The sequence below is a fragment of the Aspergillus clavatus genome, genomic scaffold (assembly GCF_000002715.2).
Source record: "Aspergillus clavatus NRRL 1 1099423829800 genomic scaffold, whole genome shotgun sequence".
NCBI lineage: Eukaryota > Fungi > Ascomycota > Eurotiomycetes > Eurotiales > Aspergillaceae > Aspergillus > Aspergillus clavatus.
This window is the reverse complement of record NW_001517099.1, coordinates 934,817-951,446: the sequence shown is the minus strand read 5'-3', so window position 1 is coordinate 951,446 and position 16,630 is coordinate 934,817. Positions and strand designations below refer to the sequence as shown.

The 16,630-nt window shown below is 50.3% G+C and overlaps 5 protein-coding genes across 5 annotated transcripts, besides 2 other annotated features; 2 read left to right on the top strand and 3 right to left on the bottom strand.

Moving 5' to 3' along the window:
* Window positions 1–909: 909 nt before the first annotated feature.
* Window positions 910–1,605, bottom strand: ACLA_048340 (uncharacterized protein; the record flags this gene model as incomplete). Its single annotated transcript, XM_001271789.1, has 2 exons — window positions 910–1,446; window positions 1,531–1,605. 2 exons carry the CDS (start codon window positions 1,603–1,605, stop codon window positions 910–912), a joined length of 612 nt encoding a protein of 203 aa, XP_001271790.1.
* Window positions 1,606–2,644: 1,039 nt separating this feature from the next.
* Window positions 2,645–2,675: a microsatellite.
* A 174-nt stretch (window positions 2,676–2,849) lies between these two features.
* Window positions 2,850–7,364, bottom strand: ACLA_048330 (PAP2 superfamily protein; the record flags this gene model as incomplete). The annotated part of the gene is made up of 4 exons (XM_001271788.1): window positions 2,850–3,550; window positions 3,682–4,172; window positions 6,071–7,076; window positions 7,136–7,364. 4 exons carry the CDS (start codon window positions 7,362–7,364, stop codon window positions 2,850–2,852), a joined length of 2,427 nt encoding a protein of 808 aa, XP_001271789.1.
* A 954-nt stretch (window positions 7,365–8,318) lies between these two features.
* Window positions 8,319–8,339: a microsatellite.
* A 2,001-nt stretch (window positions 8,340–10,340) lies between these two features.
* Window positions 10,341–11,204, bottom strand: ACLA_048320 (uncharacterized protein; the record flags this gene model as incomplete). Its single annotated transcript, XM_001271787.1, has 1 exon — window positions 10,341–11,204. The coding sequence occupies one exon, from the start codon at window positions 11,202–11,204 to the stop codon at window positions 10,341–10,343; it is 864 nt and encodes a 287-aa protein (XP_001271788.1).
* A 381-nt stretch (window positions 11,205–11,585) lies between these two features.
* On the top strand, window positions 11,586–13,745 carry ACLA_048310 (putative GTPase NOG2; the record flags this gene model as incomplete). The annotated part of the gene is made up of 3 exons (XM_001271786.1): window positions 11,586–11,683; window positions 11,743–12,490; window positions 12,909–13,745. The coding sequence occupies 3 exons, from the start codon at window positions 11,586–11,588 to the stop codon at window positions 13,743–13,745; spliced, it is 1,683 nt and encodes a 560-aa protein (XP_001271787.1).
* A 737-nt stretch (window positions 13,746–14,482) lies between these two features.
* On the top strand, window positions 14,483–16,621 carry ACLA_048300 (protein kinase IKS1; the record flags this gene model as incomplete). The annotated part of the gene is made up of 2 exons (XM_001271785.1): window positions 14,483–14,541; window positions 14,626–16,621. The coding sequence occupies 2 exons, from the start codon at window positions 14,483–14,485 to the stop codon at window positions 16,619–16,621; spliced, it is 2,055 nt and encodes a 684-aa protein (XP_001271786.1).
* Between the last annotated feature and the right edge of the window lie 9 nt (window positions 16,622–16,630).

Below are 16,630 nucleotides of genomic sequence, written 5' to 3'. Positions count from 1 at the left end.
AAAGAAAAAAGAAGAAGAAACCCTTTGAGGGCTTGAACAAGTCCAGGATAAGTTTTCAACGCAGGAGTCCTTCCCATTCGAAACGTAATCACACCCCCCGCCGGCGATGCAGCTAAAACTACGGAGTAAACAGTCAGATCACGCGTCACTAGGTACGTGGCGTTGCTCAGGGCCAGCCATAGCCATTCGTTACCATCTTGACCAGACTGAGAGCGATGAAACGGCGATACAGGGACATGGGATGCAGGCAACGACCACGGCCTCAGCAGGTACGGGTTTAGAGGACTTCAGGTGTGGTTCCCGGTTCCCAGCTCCCTCGTCAGATCCAAATCTTGGTTGAGAGACTCGTGATTCATCTTGCATGCGGCCGATCCTGTCAAGTAAGATTCTTAAGAGGGCATCATTGGCGCGGTGGAATTCAAATAGTAGCATTAGTCTGGCGTATGCAGGCACGGACGGAGACCGAAATGATGAGACTCAATATTCAAGGACCAGAAAGCAGCTGAAGCGCTGAACAAGATACAAATTTAGAAAAAAAATAAAATAAAAAACCTAAAGCGCTACATGACTCGTCAATTCCAAATCATCGCGAGAAAAAAAATCCAATATCGTGCCAGGCATTCATACGTAAGATTTGGGCAGCTGTGTAGATCAATCCCAGCGCCTCCTGTCAGCCGAGATGATATTCCCGAAGCAAGACCAAAGACCTCAGCTAGAAGCGACCGGTCTGCCCGAGTTCTCTACTCTCTTCTCTTCTCATTTCCTTTTTCAATCCGTTCCCATTTCCTGTTGCGAAGTGCGCAGCCCATCTTTCGTTTTCATATTCGTATAAAGCACCCCGAACGTTTTCCATAAAATCATTCATTAATCGTGAATTATCGTCATCATTCTCATGATATCCCTGGCACCTCAAACAACATAGTGCTGCTGGCTCCTCGACGAGCTACGGTGCCGGTGCCCATGGCCCCTGCGGCTGCTATGGCTGCGCCGACGCACCGTCGTCGTCTCCTTGACCACAACTTCCCTGTTTCCCTTATACAGGAAGAGCGCCAGGATGGCCGTCCAGAAGAAGAACACCGTCTCCATGATGCCTAGCGCAAAGCAGCTCTTCAGCATTGCGCAGGTCTTGTTGACGTCGAGAGACAGCGGGTTGCTGCCCTCGTACCCATAGTACCCGAAGGGGCCCAGCGAGATCCAGACAGAGCCGGCGTTCCAGTGAGCGCAGTCGGCCTTTGCGATGAAGCGCAGCTGGTAGACTCCGGCGATGAAGGCGCCGAAGAAGAGGAGGTCGACGAAGGCGACGAAGATGGCAGAGCGCTTGGTGGTCGAGTGTCGGATGAGGGTGTCAAAGCACCAGAAAACCGCAATGACACTGACGATGAAGAGCACCAGGATGTACGGCGGTGTAATCTGATTTGCTTTGAGATAACCGTCGACGAAGTAGGCCTGCGCCATATGTTAGTCATGCATTCCAGGCGGAGGAAACTGTAGCTGTCCGATAGGACCCAACTATAGAAAGTATAGACTAACCATCATTCCAATGATGGGGATCAAGAAGACGATCTCCACCAAACGGTTGAAGATGAAAAACAGACTTCCAATCATCGTGTCTACTTGTTTGTTTTTTCCGCTAGATTTTCCAAGTACTCTGTATGTAAATCCAGTTGATTTGAGGTATGTGAGACGTCGAGAGATGTGGAGACAATGCACTTTGCGATGAAACTCAAAGTCAACGAGTTCGCTAGAGATTCATGCCCGAGCAGGTCAAGAAAGAAGAATAGGAAGCACAGGTTCGAGGTTCTCGTAGTCGTATCCGACTCCCCTTGCGTTAACCTGTATACTCGACTCCACTGGTGCTTTGGTGTGGTACGGGGAGGCTTGGAGCAAGTGTCAACAAACCGGAACGCACGAAGGCGAGATCAGGAAGATATGCATGCAAGAATGCAGTCGAACGTGGAATCCAGGAACTGGATAAGTACAAACCACAGAGAAGAAAAAGGAAAGGGTACAAGGGGGAGAAGGTCCCTCGGCGAGGATGATGATGATGGAGTACGATGAATGGGGAGGCTGGGCGACTCAGATAGCGAAATGGCGGGGTGGCTGGGCAACTCAGCATCGTGAGAGCTCATCGACAGCACACGTGGGATGTAGCGGTACCTGGGTGCTTCGGAGCTAAGATATTGTTTCCCAACGATCGAATGGGAAATTATCATGCTGGTATTGTGCCCTTCAGCTCGATATCCCGTTCTTCAGCACTGATGTCCAAGTTCCATGCATTTATCCGTGCCTGAGTTGAGATCCACTGTAGGGTCGGGCGCCCACGAGGATCTAGCCATGGGTGATCTTTAGCTTATTTTCAAAGGTACCTGGCCAGATCCCCAGGAAAAGTAACAGAATAATGTAAATAGTAGATGGGATATCGTTATTGATTTCAAGAAAGGAACGCAGTGACATCAGTGAGTAGTTGGATGTATATTTTATGTGACCAGCACCCACAGGACTCTGGTCTTATGAGCTGTCGATAAAAGCAAAGAGGACAGACTTCCTGCCAGCTCGTACAGTAAAAAGGCCTTTGTACTCTTCCATGCCAGTTATGACCATTGGTATAAGCTTCTATCAGACAGTGACAGTGAAATATGTTAACAACAAAAACAAAACCAAAAAAAAAAAAAAAAGAGTACAAGCCTCAGAGCATTTCCATATTCAACACATATTCATCAATCATGGCGGAGGGCGGATATTCTACAGATGGCTGGCAGTCTATGAGCCAGAACAAGTCAGTATCTACGATTCGTATCGAATTCAAAACTCAAGTTTCACATATCCTGAAACCGTAGATCCGCTGGGGTTCAATGCTCTTCTCTCCCCGCATGGGAAGTCACCGCTTCTGGCGATGCATGGAGAGCGCTGACACCCGGTATCACGGGCTGTGTCTGAGATTGGTACGACGTGTTGACCTCGTATCTCGGGAGGTCACCGCCCACTCCTGGGTTCTGTGTGCGAGCATAGCCATGCTGCATCTCGTATCCATCGGCGACATCTTCGCTTGAAGATGACCATTCTCCATCATCGTGTCGTCGTCGGTTGTACACGTTTGACGTGTATGGATTGGCTGACGCAAGATACGTCGGCGAGACTCGTGCGGGGATGCTTGTTTCGGGTGCGCCGGCTCCATTCATTCTCTCTTCGTCCGGGTTTCGAAGAGCAGTGATGCTCTCGTCGTAGCTTCCGAGACGCTCAGCGTTGCTGGGAATTACAGGGTCCGTGCCCCAGCTTCGAATGGGATATGCGCGGCCTTTCTTCCACGGCTCGGAGATGGGCGGGAAGTACTGCCGGTAGGAGATATAAGCGCAGACTACACCGAGCAGTGATCCAGTGATCACGTCGAAAGGATGGTGTCTTGCATCCATGATCCGCGAGACCGCAATAAGTGTCGCGCCAAGGCAAGGAATGATTATGATGATGGCTTTCCACACTTCGCCTTTGTTGTCCATGAAATGTAGCTTCCCACACAACCAGAGAGTCAGATAGAACAATCCTGCAAACGATGCTGATTGAATGTCTGGTTAGTAACCTATACTGCTGGATATGACACGGACACCGAAGTAAAACTCACAGCTACTATGGCCTAGAAATCAATCAGCAATATTCTAAGAGACAACCGAACGAGAGAACACATACCGGACGGCCACGAACGGAATCCATCCTTGATAAGCACGGGGTCGCCCGTGCAGATAGTCGAATTAGATAATCCGGGAATCAGATCCACGCTACCAGGCCGAGGCTGGCACCGGTCAATCAAATCCGGCCGCGGCTTTCCACAGGCAGTCTTCAGCGTCTGGGTAATCAGAAACGCAAGGCCCTGCGAGAGCAAAAGGCCGAGAAATCCGCAGTTGAACTCCCACAAACGATCCTTCCACCGGTATGGCCCCAAGAACTTTCTCTTCCCGGACACAGGGTTTTGCGGTTTGTGATGTGAAAACAGACCGTCGATGAAGAGCGTATAGACCGCGATGATAACCAAGGGCGAAACGCCGGAGATGAGAAGGGCTTCTTGGATCGTGATGCGCTCATGGACGGCATAGGGGTATTGGATGGAGATGTTCCTCAGCGAGAAATGCTGGTGATAGGGTTCGATGGAGTCGACGATCCAGAAACCGACGATGCAAGCACTGCGACAGAGATGATGAGTTTGGGATCGCTTTGGATAGCGGGGATGGTAGGTACGAACATGAGAATCACATAGTCGACAATGTAACTGTTCCAGCAAAACACGCCGGTGTTAGCACAGGTCCATCCAACTCAACATCCACGGTTCCGACACTCACGAGATGACCACACGCGGCCGTAGCCGCCGCTTCGAGAACGGCAGTTTAGAAGGAAGATGATCCATCCTGCCTGACGCTAATGCTGGAACCCAAGACCATAAACAACAGAGTAGCAAGTCAAAGAAAGCCTCAAGAACAACTGAATCTCATGATTAGAGGCCCCGGTCTACACGAAAAGGGGAACAGAAGCATCCTGATCATCTGCTGGGTTGTGGACGCACTGAGTGTGGTACTGGTAGCCTATGGCTATTTCTTGGAGTTGGAGCACAGCGCAAACAACTTCTCCCGTTGTCTTGTTGTCCCCGTGGAAACAGATGATGCACCAAGAAAGAAACCCGCGATCCCGCGCGGCAGCGTCAATGAGAAGAGACACCGACAGTTAAAAGGGAAAAAAATGAACCCGAACAGAGAAAACAATTTCAAAGAAAAAGAGTTTGTCAGAGAGGATGAAATCATATTAATAGGCCCCTGCACAAGAAGAAACAACCATACCAAATAAAGGAAAAAATTAACCACAGGTGCTGCCACCTCAACAGCTAAGACTTGAAAGCGTGTGCTGTGGCTTGGATCGGCCCTGAAGACTGGCCATTCAGGCCTTGATGGAGACCCGGATTATGTGCTCTGGGCGTGTCTGGGCCTGTTGATGTATCTGCCTGCTATGCGCTCAATGAAAGGGCCCAAGGAAACCTGAGGGGATCCGCACTGGAGCCCTGGGACGGCCGGGCTATTCTGGGCGCCAAAGTCTAATAATCTCTAAGCCACCACAGTCCCAGTGCTCATTGTCCGTTTTGGATTCTTCACTCTTCATTCTGGATCTCTGGATGTCGTTTTATAGCCTGGTTTTATTGAGGATAGATATCTGTTGATCTACATATTTTGAACTACTATCTAGATAATCATAGTAAAAGATACTGTCAGAGGTGCCACTGTTCTACTTCAGAAGTACGCACCAGAGTTAAACATTCTTCAGCGGATTTGTCAGGTGCTTTGACTTTTGAATGAAACCTGAGGCACACAGCAGTGCCTGCCCTAGGCAGCACCATTCTTTGCGCGCTTACACTGTGGAATGGCTTGAAGAGTATACACTTGCAAGTAATAGATGGTTAGTGGGACTGTGTGGGAGGCCTGACAAAGTGACAAGGTTACCCTCGCTACTTTAAGTCTAGCTTTCAGCGAAGAACCCTGTCAGCGTCCCCTATTCGGTGTGAGGATAATGATATACGGAGTAGATATATCTCGGCGACACCGTAATATGCTCCACAATATAGATTTTCAAAGAGTCAAAAACATTTGGAAGCTTGGTTAAGCGTCGACTTGCAAAGCTCGGTTGCCTATTGACTATTATTGGAGGGAGGGGGAAAAATGGTACCTAGTTGAGTTTGTTTGAAACTTGATCGATTGTATATTGTACAATTCATATGCTATCATCCTATGTACTTAAAAAAAGACTATCCAGATTAAATAAAATAGCATCAAGATCCTTTGGGGTTTAGTCCCGTCATTCTGATGTACACCCGGTGTTCTGCATCAATTTGGGTTGGGAAAAGAAATGTGTCATCTCATCAATCAATAATAAAAAGCAATATTGTTCAAATGTTTGCCATGGGGTGCATCAGTCATGTTTCGCGTGATGTCTGATCGACTGATTTAGCAGACAGTGATGTACAGACCGAGACTAGAATTCCAATGTTAGCTTCTGAGATCCATTGGTGCAAGTTTGCAGAGAGAAAAAAGACACTTACGGAGAGGGGTTGTAGTCCTCGAAGAAGTTGAGCTCGGTGCTACCAGCGTTCTTCATTTCGAAGCCGACCGCTTGTCCAGCGGGGCACTCGAAGGTAGAGATGAGGTAAGAGTTGCCGGGCGAGACGGTGGTCACGCCGTAGTCCTTCTTGATACCAGGGGCGTTGCTGTAAGAGGTCTCGGCCTTGACAGCGGACTCGAGCATGGCGAAGTCGATCTTGCCGTCACCGCTGAAGCTGTAGGAAGAAGTCTCGAGATTCTCCTTCTTGGGGAACAAGAAGACGAGGCTGCAGGTCTTGCCGGCATCCGAGGAAGGAATGTCGAAGTTGAAGAAAGAGGTGATGGTAGACGAAACGGTGCCGTTGTACGAGGTGCCCGGGGCCTTGCTAGGGGCAGAAGAGTCGACAGGGACAATCAGGTGGGGGTATTCGTACTTGCCAGAGAGATCGGTGGGGCAGCTGGCGCTGGCAGACTGGGTAGCAGAGGGCTGGGGCTGAGAGCTGGAGCTGGGGGCACTCGAGGGCTGAGCACCACCGGAACCAGGGGCAGTGGAAGGTTGAGGAGCCTGACTAGGAGGAGCCGATGGCTGAGCGCCCGATCCAGCAGGGGTGGTCTCCGGGCAGTAGGTGGTCGTCATAGTCGTCTTGACGGTCGTCGTCGAGCTGGGAGCGCTGGACTCGGGCGCGGGGATGCTAGGGTCAACAGTGCTCGATTCGCCAGCGGAGCTGGTAGGGGTGACCGAGACAGTGGAGCTGTAGATGGCGGAGGAGCTGGAGCCTGAGTTGCCGCCAGCACCGGTGTTGGCACATGTGTCGGCTTTCAACTTGATGTCGGTGCAGCCAGTCACATCGGCGCTCTTAGTGGTGTACAGGTTCATTCCTCCATTCTGACCAGTGGCACAGGCGACGAAGTCCGTCTTTCCATTATAGACAAGCTCGCCCTGAGCGTTGATGGAGAAGCCAGTGGTGGGCTGAGCACCGGAGTCACACTGGAACTGGGTGGTAGGAGCTATCGAGGTGTGATTAGACTTATTCGTACTTGGGTTGCGTTGGAAGTGCATCACTTACGAGTCAGAATGCATCCACGTCCGTGAGCATCAATAATCCCTCCATCGGAGTTGATGCAGTACTCGCCCTCTGGGAGACCGCCATAGACACGGTTCTGTCCATCATCAAGCTGACCGATGTTGCCGGAGGCACCGCCCGATGCCGACAGGTGGAAGCAGCAGGTGTTGTCTCTGGTGACAAGAGCATTAGCTCCAGCAGCGAGAGCCGCGATGGTGGCGAAGTTCTTCATTCTGAGGAAGCGAACGGAAGATGAGGCCGCAAGATGCAGGGTAACGAATGGAAAAGAAGGCTTGATGTTGTTCTGATCAAGACCCTTTATTGATCTTTTCTCTGCTTTGAGTATAACAACAAATAAATTGAGAAGGGCGAAGAGTACCTGTTACTTATACAGTATGGTGGGTACTCTGTGAGCAGGGTCAGATATACCAGTGGTACCCCGACCAAGATAGGTCAACAACACCTCATACCTCCACACGAGGATCCAAAATAGAAACAAAGCATGGGCAGATGCCCTACATACAATGAGAATGGGCCATAGAAAAGAAAGGTGGGCCGGGCATTGACCAGTCCGAGGCATCATAACCATGTGAGAACATCGAGTAAACAAGCAGACCACTGCCCGAACACTGCCGGGGAGGCCTGGAAGCATCGGATAGCACAGGATATTGGATATGGACGACGTCATGAGTTATGACATGACTAGCGAGATCATTACATTATGGAGGAGCGATGAATGGCATCGGATTTCATGTTCCACCTTTCGATCCGAGAGACGAGTGGGCTACAACGGTGGCCATACAAAAAGAGGTATTCACTGTACTATCTCCTTTGCATTAGACATTACTGCAATGTATGAGCTAGCGAGTGGACCCAGTAGGACCCATCAGAGCCCATGAAAAGCATTGTCGTTGGCTGTGGAAAGTCTGCCCTGTTCAACCAGGCCTCAATGTACTCCGATATGCGGTTCAGCCAGCATCTTCAAGGCACAACTCCAGTGGCGACACCAGGGCTGATCCACGGAACTGCCACTACGCAAAATTGGTTGAGCTTGAGACAATAGAAACCTGCTGATGCGGCCTGGGGGACAAATGAAGCCATATCCATGGCTCTCTGCTGCTATTCATAATCTCCTATCAGCTTCTGAATGATAGATGCAGTGACCAAAGGATAGAGGGCCAAGGATAAAAAAAAAAAAAAAAAAAAAGGCACACACATTGACAACACGACAATTGGGCTACTGTACAGTTCTCAGAATCCGGAAATAAGTGGACACTTGCCCTTCCTGCACCCCATAACTAGTATCTTTTGACTGGTGAGGTGCCTTGCATCTAGTGAACGTCATGGATCCATGAGAGAGATCGTTGGGGTTGACTTAAGCTTCCAGAAAATGGCCACAAAGAGGGGCGGCGTCGACTGCCTTTTCCTAATGGTGTTTAGTCGCTTTTGCAACAGGCTATAGCCTATGAGGCTATGAGCAAGGGTAAAGGGTCCAAGCATCCGAGACAGCTGGAATCATGGATATTATGGCGAGTATGATTAGCTACTAATTGGATAGAGACCAAGGGTGGATTGCAAAAAGCTGGAACTGGGGGAGATGGGAAGGTGAATGGGTGAGACGATGGAGTACTCCGTAGATAGATACTCAATTCCCTAATGAAGGAATATGACGATGCCAATTGATTATTATCAACCGAGACACCAGTCTAAACGTAATGAATGACACTTGTTATGCATAGTACATTTCGTCTAGGTAATCAAATTATGATCGTTGTGGGCATCTTGAGTCCATCTCATCTGCTCGTTGGGTACTCAATAGGGACTAAACAACTCATCTTGTCGATCAACAGGGTGCCGCGTCATTGGGGATCCCATAGTTATCGTTCATCCGTCCAATATTCCTCTCAGAAGCAGGATATATTGCCATTCATGATGATAATAATAATATGAGCAAAAACAACAAACAAAAGCTCAGAAAAATTCCATCAGCCAGGCACCATCTTATTCCCCCTGATCCACCCAAGACACAGTACTCCGGTTTCCAGGCACCATCAGGTAAATATCTAGATCAGTTTGTATCGGGTTTGAATCGATTACTCGGCTTGGAATGGTCTGAAATTCTTGCCAGGCCCTTCGATTGATGCTACATTATTATTTTGTGGGTACACAGACTCACCAAGCTGGCTCCTGAGTCCTGAGGTTATGCCATCTCAACGATTCAAAATTTGAATTGACCATCTAAGACACTCCTACACCACGTCAACGTCACCCCGAACTGGATCGAGAGTGGATGCGAGCTAGGTGAGTGTGAGTGCTACACACGAGCCTCCGCTTCGTTGGAGTGCAGGACTCCCAAGTCCTTCCACCCACATCCCAGAGCTCATCCCGATGCGAATCGAGTTGATTTCTTTCTAAAGAGGTCCTCCCAGCGCGTCACTGTTCTTTCGGTGCTGGAACGATGGTCCTGATTTTCCCGTGGAGCGAGATGATTGATCGTACAACCTAATGATGAAGTGTGTCAACGTCGATCATCATAATCGATGTAAGTCTTGCATCACCAGGGTGAAATTCTCAGCTGTTTACTCGAATCTGGCCGTTTCTTTATGAAAATGCAGGGTTGGAGGATGTTCTGGACAAAAGAGGGGGCGCTCGATATGAAGATCGTCCCCGATGTGGTCCCACTGTTCCTCGGTTCTTCTTGATGGAAGCAATCCCAGTGCCCTGATAGTTAGTGGCAAACCGTAGAACATATAGCGCGGCTTCAAGGCACTCTTGCGTAGATGCTTCCGTCTGCGGACTAGAAGAATCACTATGATGGCTTCAAGGAGTCATCGCTCCTTTGGTTATAAGGACGGGTTCCAATCTAAAAGAATGCACCAAATACACATGTTGCCCTTTTGGCTGGAAACAATCCTCAACAGGGAACAAATCTTGGAACAAGAGAAACAGAGTGGGAACTCTCTTTTACTTTTGATGCAAAATGACAATGAATGAGAGGTAATGCCCACCATTGAAAAGCAGTTGCTTGGTACTCCTGGAGAGATACAAAGAGAGGCCTATGTGCAGTCCATACCAGATCCGTTCCGTAGGAAGCAGGAAAGCTGTAAACACTGGGCTCTATCAAATATGATAATTATACATGCAAGTTTCGATGGGATTGCTCCATAAGTCCAATACAATAATGTACAATATTTCACAAATAGTCAGTTCATATTTTGCCTCCGGTGATCTGCTCCCCAAGCTTCTTGACTCTGCCCTGGATAAGGTCCCAGCGAGCGGCCTCGCTCTTCCTCGATTCATTGACAATGTTCAGCACTGTCGGAGGCACGCCCAGGTTCCAGACATTCTCGCCCTGCTGGTGATCGCTGCGCCATGCCTCATTCTCACCCTCGGGGAACACCCTCTCAATCTCGGCAGCAAGTTGAGCCTCGGTAGTGATAAATGTGCGAGCATTCATGTAGAGGGCTTGTAAGTTATCCTGGCGTTCCAATTCGTCTTGCATCTTCTTATTCTCCAACTTCGCACGGGAGGTGGCCAGACGTTCCTCTCTGCTGGGATCCGGCAGCACGGGGGTGCGCTTGGGTAGCATTTCCTGCACAACGGAGGGGCCGGTCAAGCGCTCGTCATCTCTCTCGGGCTGTCGAAGAACTTGCTCGCGCCGTCTCTGTTTCTCAGTGCTCCGCTGCATCATGAGCTTGTCCGTTCGCTGCTTCCGGCTGTGCAACTCCAGGAGACCCTCCCGGAGGTTCAGTCGTCTCATGTCTGCCATCCGCCGCTTCCAATCCTTATATTCAGCATGAGGGTCATTGGGGTCGATCTGAGTCTCCTTCGACGGGAGTGGCGTGGCGGCAGCAATGTACTCCTCGGTTGGCTTGTCCACTCGGCGGGCAGGGAAGAGCTCTCGCGGGACAGGCAGTGTACCTTTGACTTTGGGTTTCGAAGGAAGATCGGGTTGAATTGTTCGAGGAACTTCAATGAAATTAGGGGACTCGGGCCCGACTCGACGGCAGGAGGAAGAGGAGAAGCTGCGGACCTGCGCCGTAGCAGCCCTGCAGTTGCGGAAGAGAGACATGATGGGCACGCAAACCTCCGCGACCGGCAAATCGAGTGCAGTAAAATAGAGCCAAAAAAAACCCCCCCTCGGTAGAGATCGAGGATACCCAATGCCAGACGCTGAAAGACAACGGCCCGCTATAATATGAATGAACGATTCGAGTCGCGGTGTTGTTGCGGGAGTCGGAACAGGATGAAGCGATTTTCTTACGGTTGGTCCGTGCACTAAAAGGCTTGGCGACCGCCTCGGAAAAAAAATAATTTCTCACTAACGAGGAAATTTTTCTCTTCCTCTTCTTCTTCTCTCTCTTGCGCTTTGCCAACCTTTGATTTTGTGCTCCTGCCTTTGGAAAATTTGAAATAATATTTCTAAAGGCTGCAAATAGGTGTAGTATCCATTATGGGCACAGGAAAGAAGGAGGCGAACCGTAAGGTGCGCCAGGGGAAGGTTGGAGATGGCATGGCCAACGTGAAGGTCAAGGGTGAAAACTTCTACAGGTCAGTTCGTGTTTTTTCTCTCACACTTCTACGTTTGCGGTATGACTGACTTGAAGAAGAGATGCGAAGAAGGTGAGGACGCTGAACAGGCTGAAGGATGGAAAGCCCCGACGTGATGCCGAGGGAAATATCACCGTGGCTGCCTCGTACCAGTCGAGAGAGCTTCCCACAGCTCGCATTGAACCGAACCGTAAATGGTTTGGTAATACGAGAGTCATCTCTCAGGACGCGTTGACGTCTTTCCGTGACGCAGTCGCCGAACGTGCTTCCGATCCGTATTCCGTTCTTCTCAAGACCAATAAGCTGCCCATGAGTCTGATCAAAGAGAATACCACCGTGAATGGATTGAAGCAGCACGAGGCGAAGATGGCTATTGAGACATCTCCCTATGGAGATACCTTTGGGCCCAAGGCTCAAAGAAAGCGAGTCAAGCTGGGTGTCGCTTCTCTGGAAGACTTGGCTAGTGAAACAGTCAAAATGCATGATGCGTTTGTTGAGAAGACAGACCAAGCCACTCATGAAGATGGTACCCTCATCGTCTCCGCAGATGTGTCTAATGAAGACGATACCCTCAGCACAGCTACCACGGCACGAGAGTCCGTCTTCTCCAAGGGTCAGAGCAAGAGAATTTGGAACGAACTGTATAAGGTCATCGATTCTTCGGATGTTGTTATCCATGTGCTTGATGCCCGTGATCCTGAAGGTACACGTTGCAGAAGTGTTGAGAAGTACATTCGCGAGGAGGCGCCGCACAAGCACTTGATCTTCGTGCTCAACAAGTGCGATCTTGTACCAACGAACGTGGCTGTAAGACTTTCTCCCGTTTTGCCTCATCCTTCATCCCTTAGCCCCTATGCGGTCCCATCTACCCCTGTATACTTCTATTGGGCTACCCATGCCCATGCCATCGCTAAGTCAAGTCTCCTTCCTGCGGCTTTTGTGTCGTGCTATTCTCTATGGAAGTTTGTCTGTTACAGCTTTGGCAGATTGACGCTTGCCCGCGCCGACCTTCATTCTGAAGTTAGGCTGATCGGTTTTCGTTTTGGAAGCCGGTCGCAAAGGGCCAAGCAGTGTTCTGTTTGTGAGTTGAGTGCTGCTTCTGCCACTTGGCAGCTTCGTGGCAGTCCTCTTAGTAACATTTCACACATCATTATGTCTCTTGCGCAATCGTTTTGATTTTTGTTTTCTTACACCTGGTAGACCATTGACTAACACGTCCTACCAGGCATCTTGGGTACGACACCTTTCAAAAGACTATCCTACTCTGGCTTTTCATGCTTCGATCAACAACTCCTTCGGGAAGGGGTCCTTGATCCAGCTTCTCAGACAATTCTCCTCGCTACACTCCGACCGGAAGCAGATCTCCGTCGGACTGATTGGCTATCCCAATACTGGAAAGTCATCTATCATCAACACTCTACGCAATAAGAAGGTGTGCACCGTTGCGCCGATTCCTGGAGAGACCAAGGTCTGGCAGTACGTCACGTTGATGAAGCGGATTTACCTGATCGACTGCCCTGGTGTGGTCCCTCCCAACCAAAACGACACCGAGACGGATATTCTGCTTCGCGGTGTCTGCCGTGTGGAGAATGTCCACAACCCTGAACAATACATCCCTGCAGTTCTCAGCAAGGTTCAACCTAAGCACCTTGAACGCACTTATGGCATTAAGGGCGTGGAGGGTGCTATCGAGTTCCTCAGTATCCTTGCTCGCAAGGGTGGTAGGCTCCTTCGTGGAGGCGAACCAGATCTGGATGGTGTTGCCAAGATGGTCATCAATGATTTCCTTCGAGGCAAGATTCCTTGGTTCACTATCCCGCCCAAGTCCACTGGTGACGGGGATGAAAAGATTGAAGGCCGAGAAGGCCGCCTCGGAGAGATGGGCCGAAAGAGAAAGATCGATGAGACGACCTCTGAGCCCTCGGATGTCAAGCAGAGTACTTCTGGCAAAGAGGACAATGAGACCGAGAATGGAGAGTTCGAAGGATTCGGCGAGAGCGACGACGACAACGATTCAATTGCGAATCTTGAAGTCAGCGATGAAGAAAGCGGAGAGGAGTGATTTGAAGTCCCCCCTTCCAGCATTTTAACTAGTTACGAGCCCACGCTTTTCAGCTGGATAACCACCGCCACAACGTTGCTTCGTTGATTTCGTGGCCCTTCCCCCCCGACGATCGTCACCCAGACAGGGTACATTCGCCAGTCAAGAGACCTCTATCACATTCTGCTTGCATGCGTTTCAGGGAACATCCGGCATACGCGTCTCGGAAGTTGAGTACATAGGCTGACGAAGTCGAGACCCTGGAGACGAGGCGTGTCAGTCCAGTCGTAGATTTACACGACATATAACCGGGCATGACACCTCGCTGCTCCCCTGGTTCTTTCTCCGCTGCGACAGCGGCGGAGCCTGATGCCCAGCGCATCGCATTGTTATACCATAGATACCCATAGTGTTCCTCAAATGGAAATATCAGTCATAAGAACCCACAATCTGGACTTCCTACCTCCTCCTTGTAAGCATGGTGGACGAGATTACCACTGAATGGGATTATCAGCACCTGAAGAAATCCCGTCTTGTCCTCACCGCCCGTCGGCCCTGTGGGGCCGCCTCTAGCCTCACTTCTCCTTCGCCCAATGCGTCTCGCTCCTGTCCTTCCTCGGTTTGCATCATATGTTGTATCCCTGGACAGCACAGAATCGTCTGCGTCTTGTGTCTTGTGGAACCCTGCTGTTCATGATTACGCACACAGCTATATATTCCTTCGTGCCCTCACGAGATGTGTCACCATCCCCGCGATAATGGCGGAAGAGGGCATGTCTATCGTTCCCTACGGTTCTTCCAACTCTGGCGTTGTGCTGTAAGGACTCCTTCCTTCCTATCTATGAGATGTGCCAAGGCTAGGTGGTCTAATATAGTACCTTTGCTTTTCTTCATACTACAGACGCCATAATGATTCGGTCGTGGTCTACGATCGGGATGCCCAGCAGCTTGTACTTCGAACTGCCTCCGACGTCCAAGATAACCTTGAATTAGCTGATTGTCCGTATTGCCATCGTCCGCTGCGCGAGAGCAATGCAGGGCAGGAAGGCCACCATGCTAGTCCTCGATCACAGCCGGAATTCATCAATCCGGATTACTTCCGCATGCTCAATAGTTTGCCTAGTTCGGTGAATTCGTCAAATCCTCCTTCTCCGCGTCGGCGGTTCGCCCAACCTGCTCTCGCTGATGGATCGACAAGCGTGCCTGGATCGTCTTCCAGTGGACCCCAGGGAATATCTTCAGCCGCATTTATCCCTGACTATTTCAAGAAATTCTTTGTTGAGGAACGAGTCCTTGGAAAGGGTGGTAAGGGCGTGGTCCTACTTGTGAAGCACGTGCTGGACGGGGTTTCCTTAGGACATTATGCCTGCAAGCGTGTCCCGGTTGGTGATGACCACGAATGGCTGGAGAAGGTTCTTGGGGAGGTCCAGCTATTGCAGCATCTGTCCCACCAGAATCTTGTCTCCTACCGTCATGTGTGGCTGGAGAATGCCAAAATCAGCACCTTTGGACCAAGTGTGCCATGTGCGTTCATCCTCCAACAATACTGCAACGCGGGCGATCTCCACAATTACATCTGTGGTTCGATACAAAGTCAGACGACCGCACAACAATTGAAAGAGCGCCTTCGAAGAAAATCCAAGGGAGCGCCCGAACCGCAAGTGGGCCTTGGTGGTCCTCGCAAGCTTAATTTCGAGGAGATCTACTCATTCTTCAAGGATATCACTTCGGGTCTCCGCTACCTTCATGTGAACGGCTATATTCACCGTGATCTAAAGCCCAACAATTGCTTGCTACATGAGACAAGTGATGGTTTACGAGTGTTGGTCAGTGACTTTGGCGAGGTCCAGGCACAAGATTCCGCCAGATTGTCGACTGGTGCGACGGGAACCCTCTCGTACTGTGCTCCAGAAGTTTTACGGCGAGAATATACAGGAGGACCATTCGGCAATTTCACGTTCAAGTCTGACATCTTCTCCTTAGGGATGATTCTTCATTTCTTGTGCTTTGCAGAGCTTCCTTACAGCAATGCCGATCTTATAAATGAGGAGAAGGAGGATCTGGACCAGCTTCGAGAAGAGATCACTCAATGGACCGGCTTTGATGATGCTCGGAGACTACGACCAGATCTGCCTGAGAAGCTATACACATTCCTTAAGCGCCTGCTATCCGTGGATCCGGATAGACGGCCAAGTGCGGATGAAGTATTGAGTGGCATCCAGGCCGGAGTAAACGGAAATGAGCCTTTCCGCTTCAGGAGGTCCAGCTCTAATGGTCCAGACTTACGCTCGAGCTCTCGAATTCACCCAGTCGACAGCCCGAACCCCTCGTTACTGCCCCCATCAGTCTCAGCGACAGATGTCCTATCCCGGAGTCCAGTGCCAATGCGGCACAACCCTCCCCACGAATCGAACAATATCATGGCTGCCCCAGATAGTGACCCACGGAGAAGACCCTCACTCAGTCCTGAGCAAGAGCTGATTATCCGGCCAAGGATCTCTGCTGCTGCACACTCTCCGCCACAGGATCAGGATGATTTCATGGAGCAAACAGAGGAACAAGAATCTTCACCTCATTTACTTCCTCCTCCACCGGCCCGCCCTATTTTGACCAGGTTATTCATCCTCGCGTCATCTCAACAGCTGCCTAGGGTGCCGGTGCTCCCTCTGGCTTTTTTTTTCGTGAAGGTGGTCTCCGTTCTCCAGCCGTGCGCACCTCTGGCGGTCACTCCCTGGGTTCTTTATCCGTTGCTTCTGCTGGCGGGCTTCGTCCTGAGGTCCCGCAGTCTCTTGGGACAAGTTATCGCCCTCGGTTTGCATCTCGTCGTCGTGAGCTTGAGCATCCGTATGGACAGATTATGTCTCTGGCACGCCCCGGGAGAAGTAGTACTTGTCTGATCTCACACG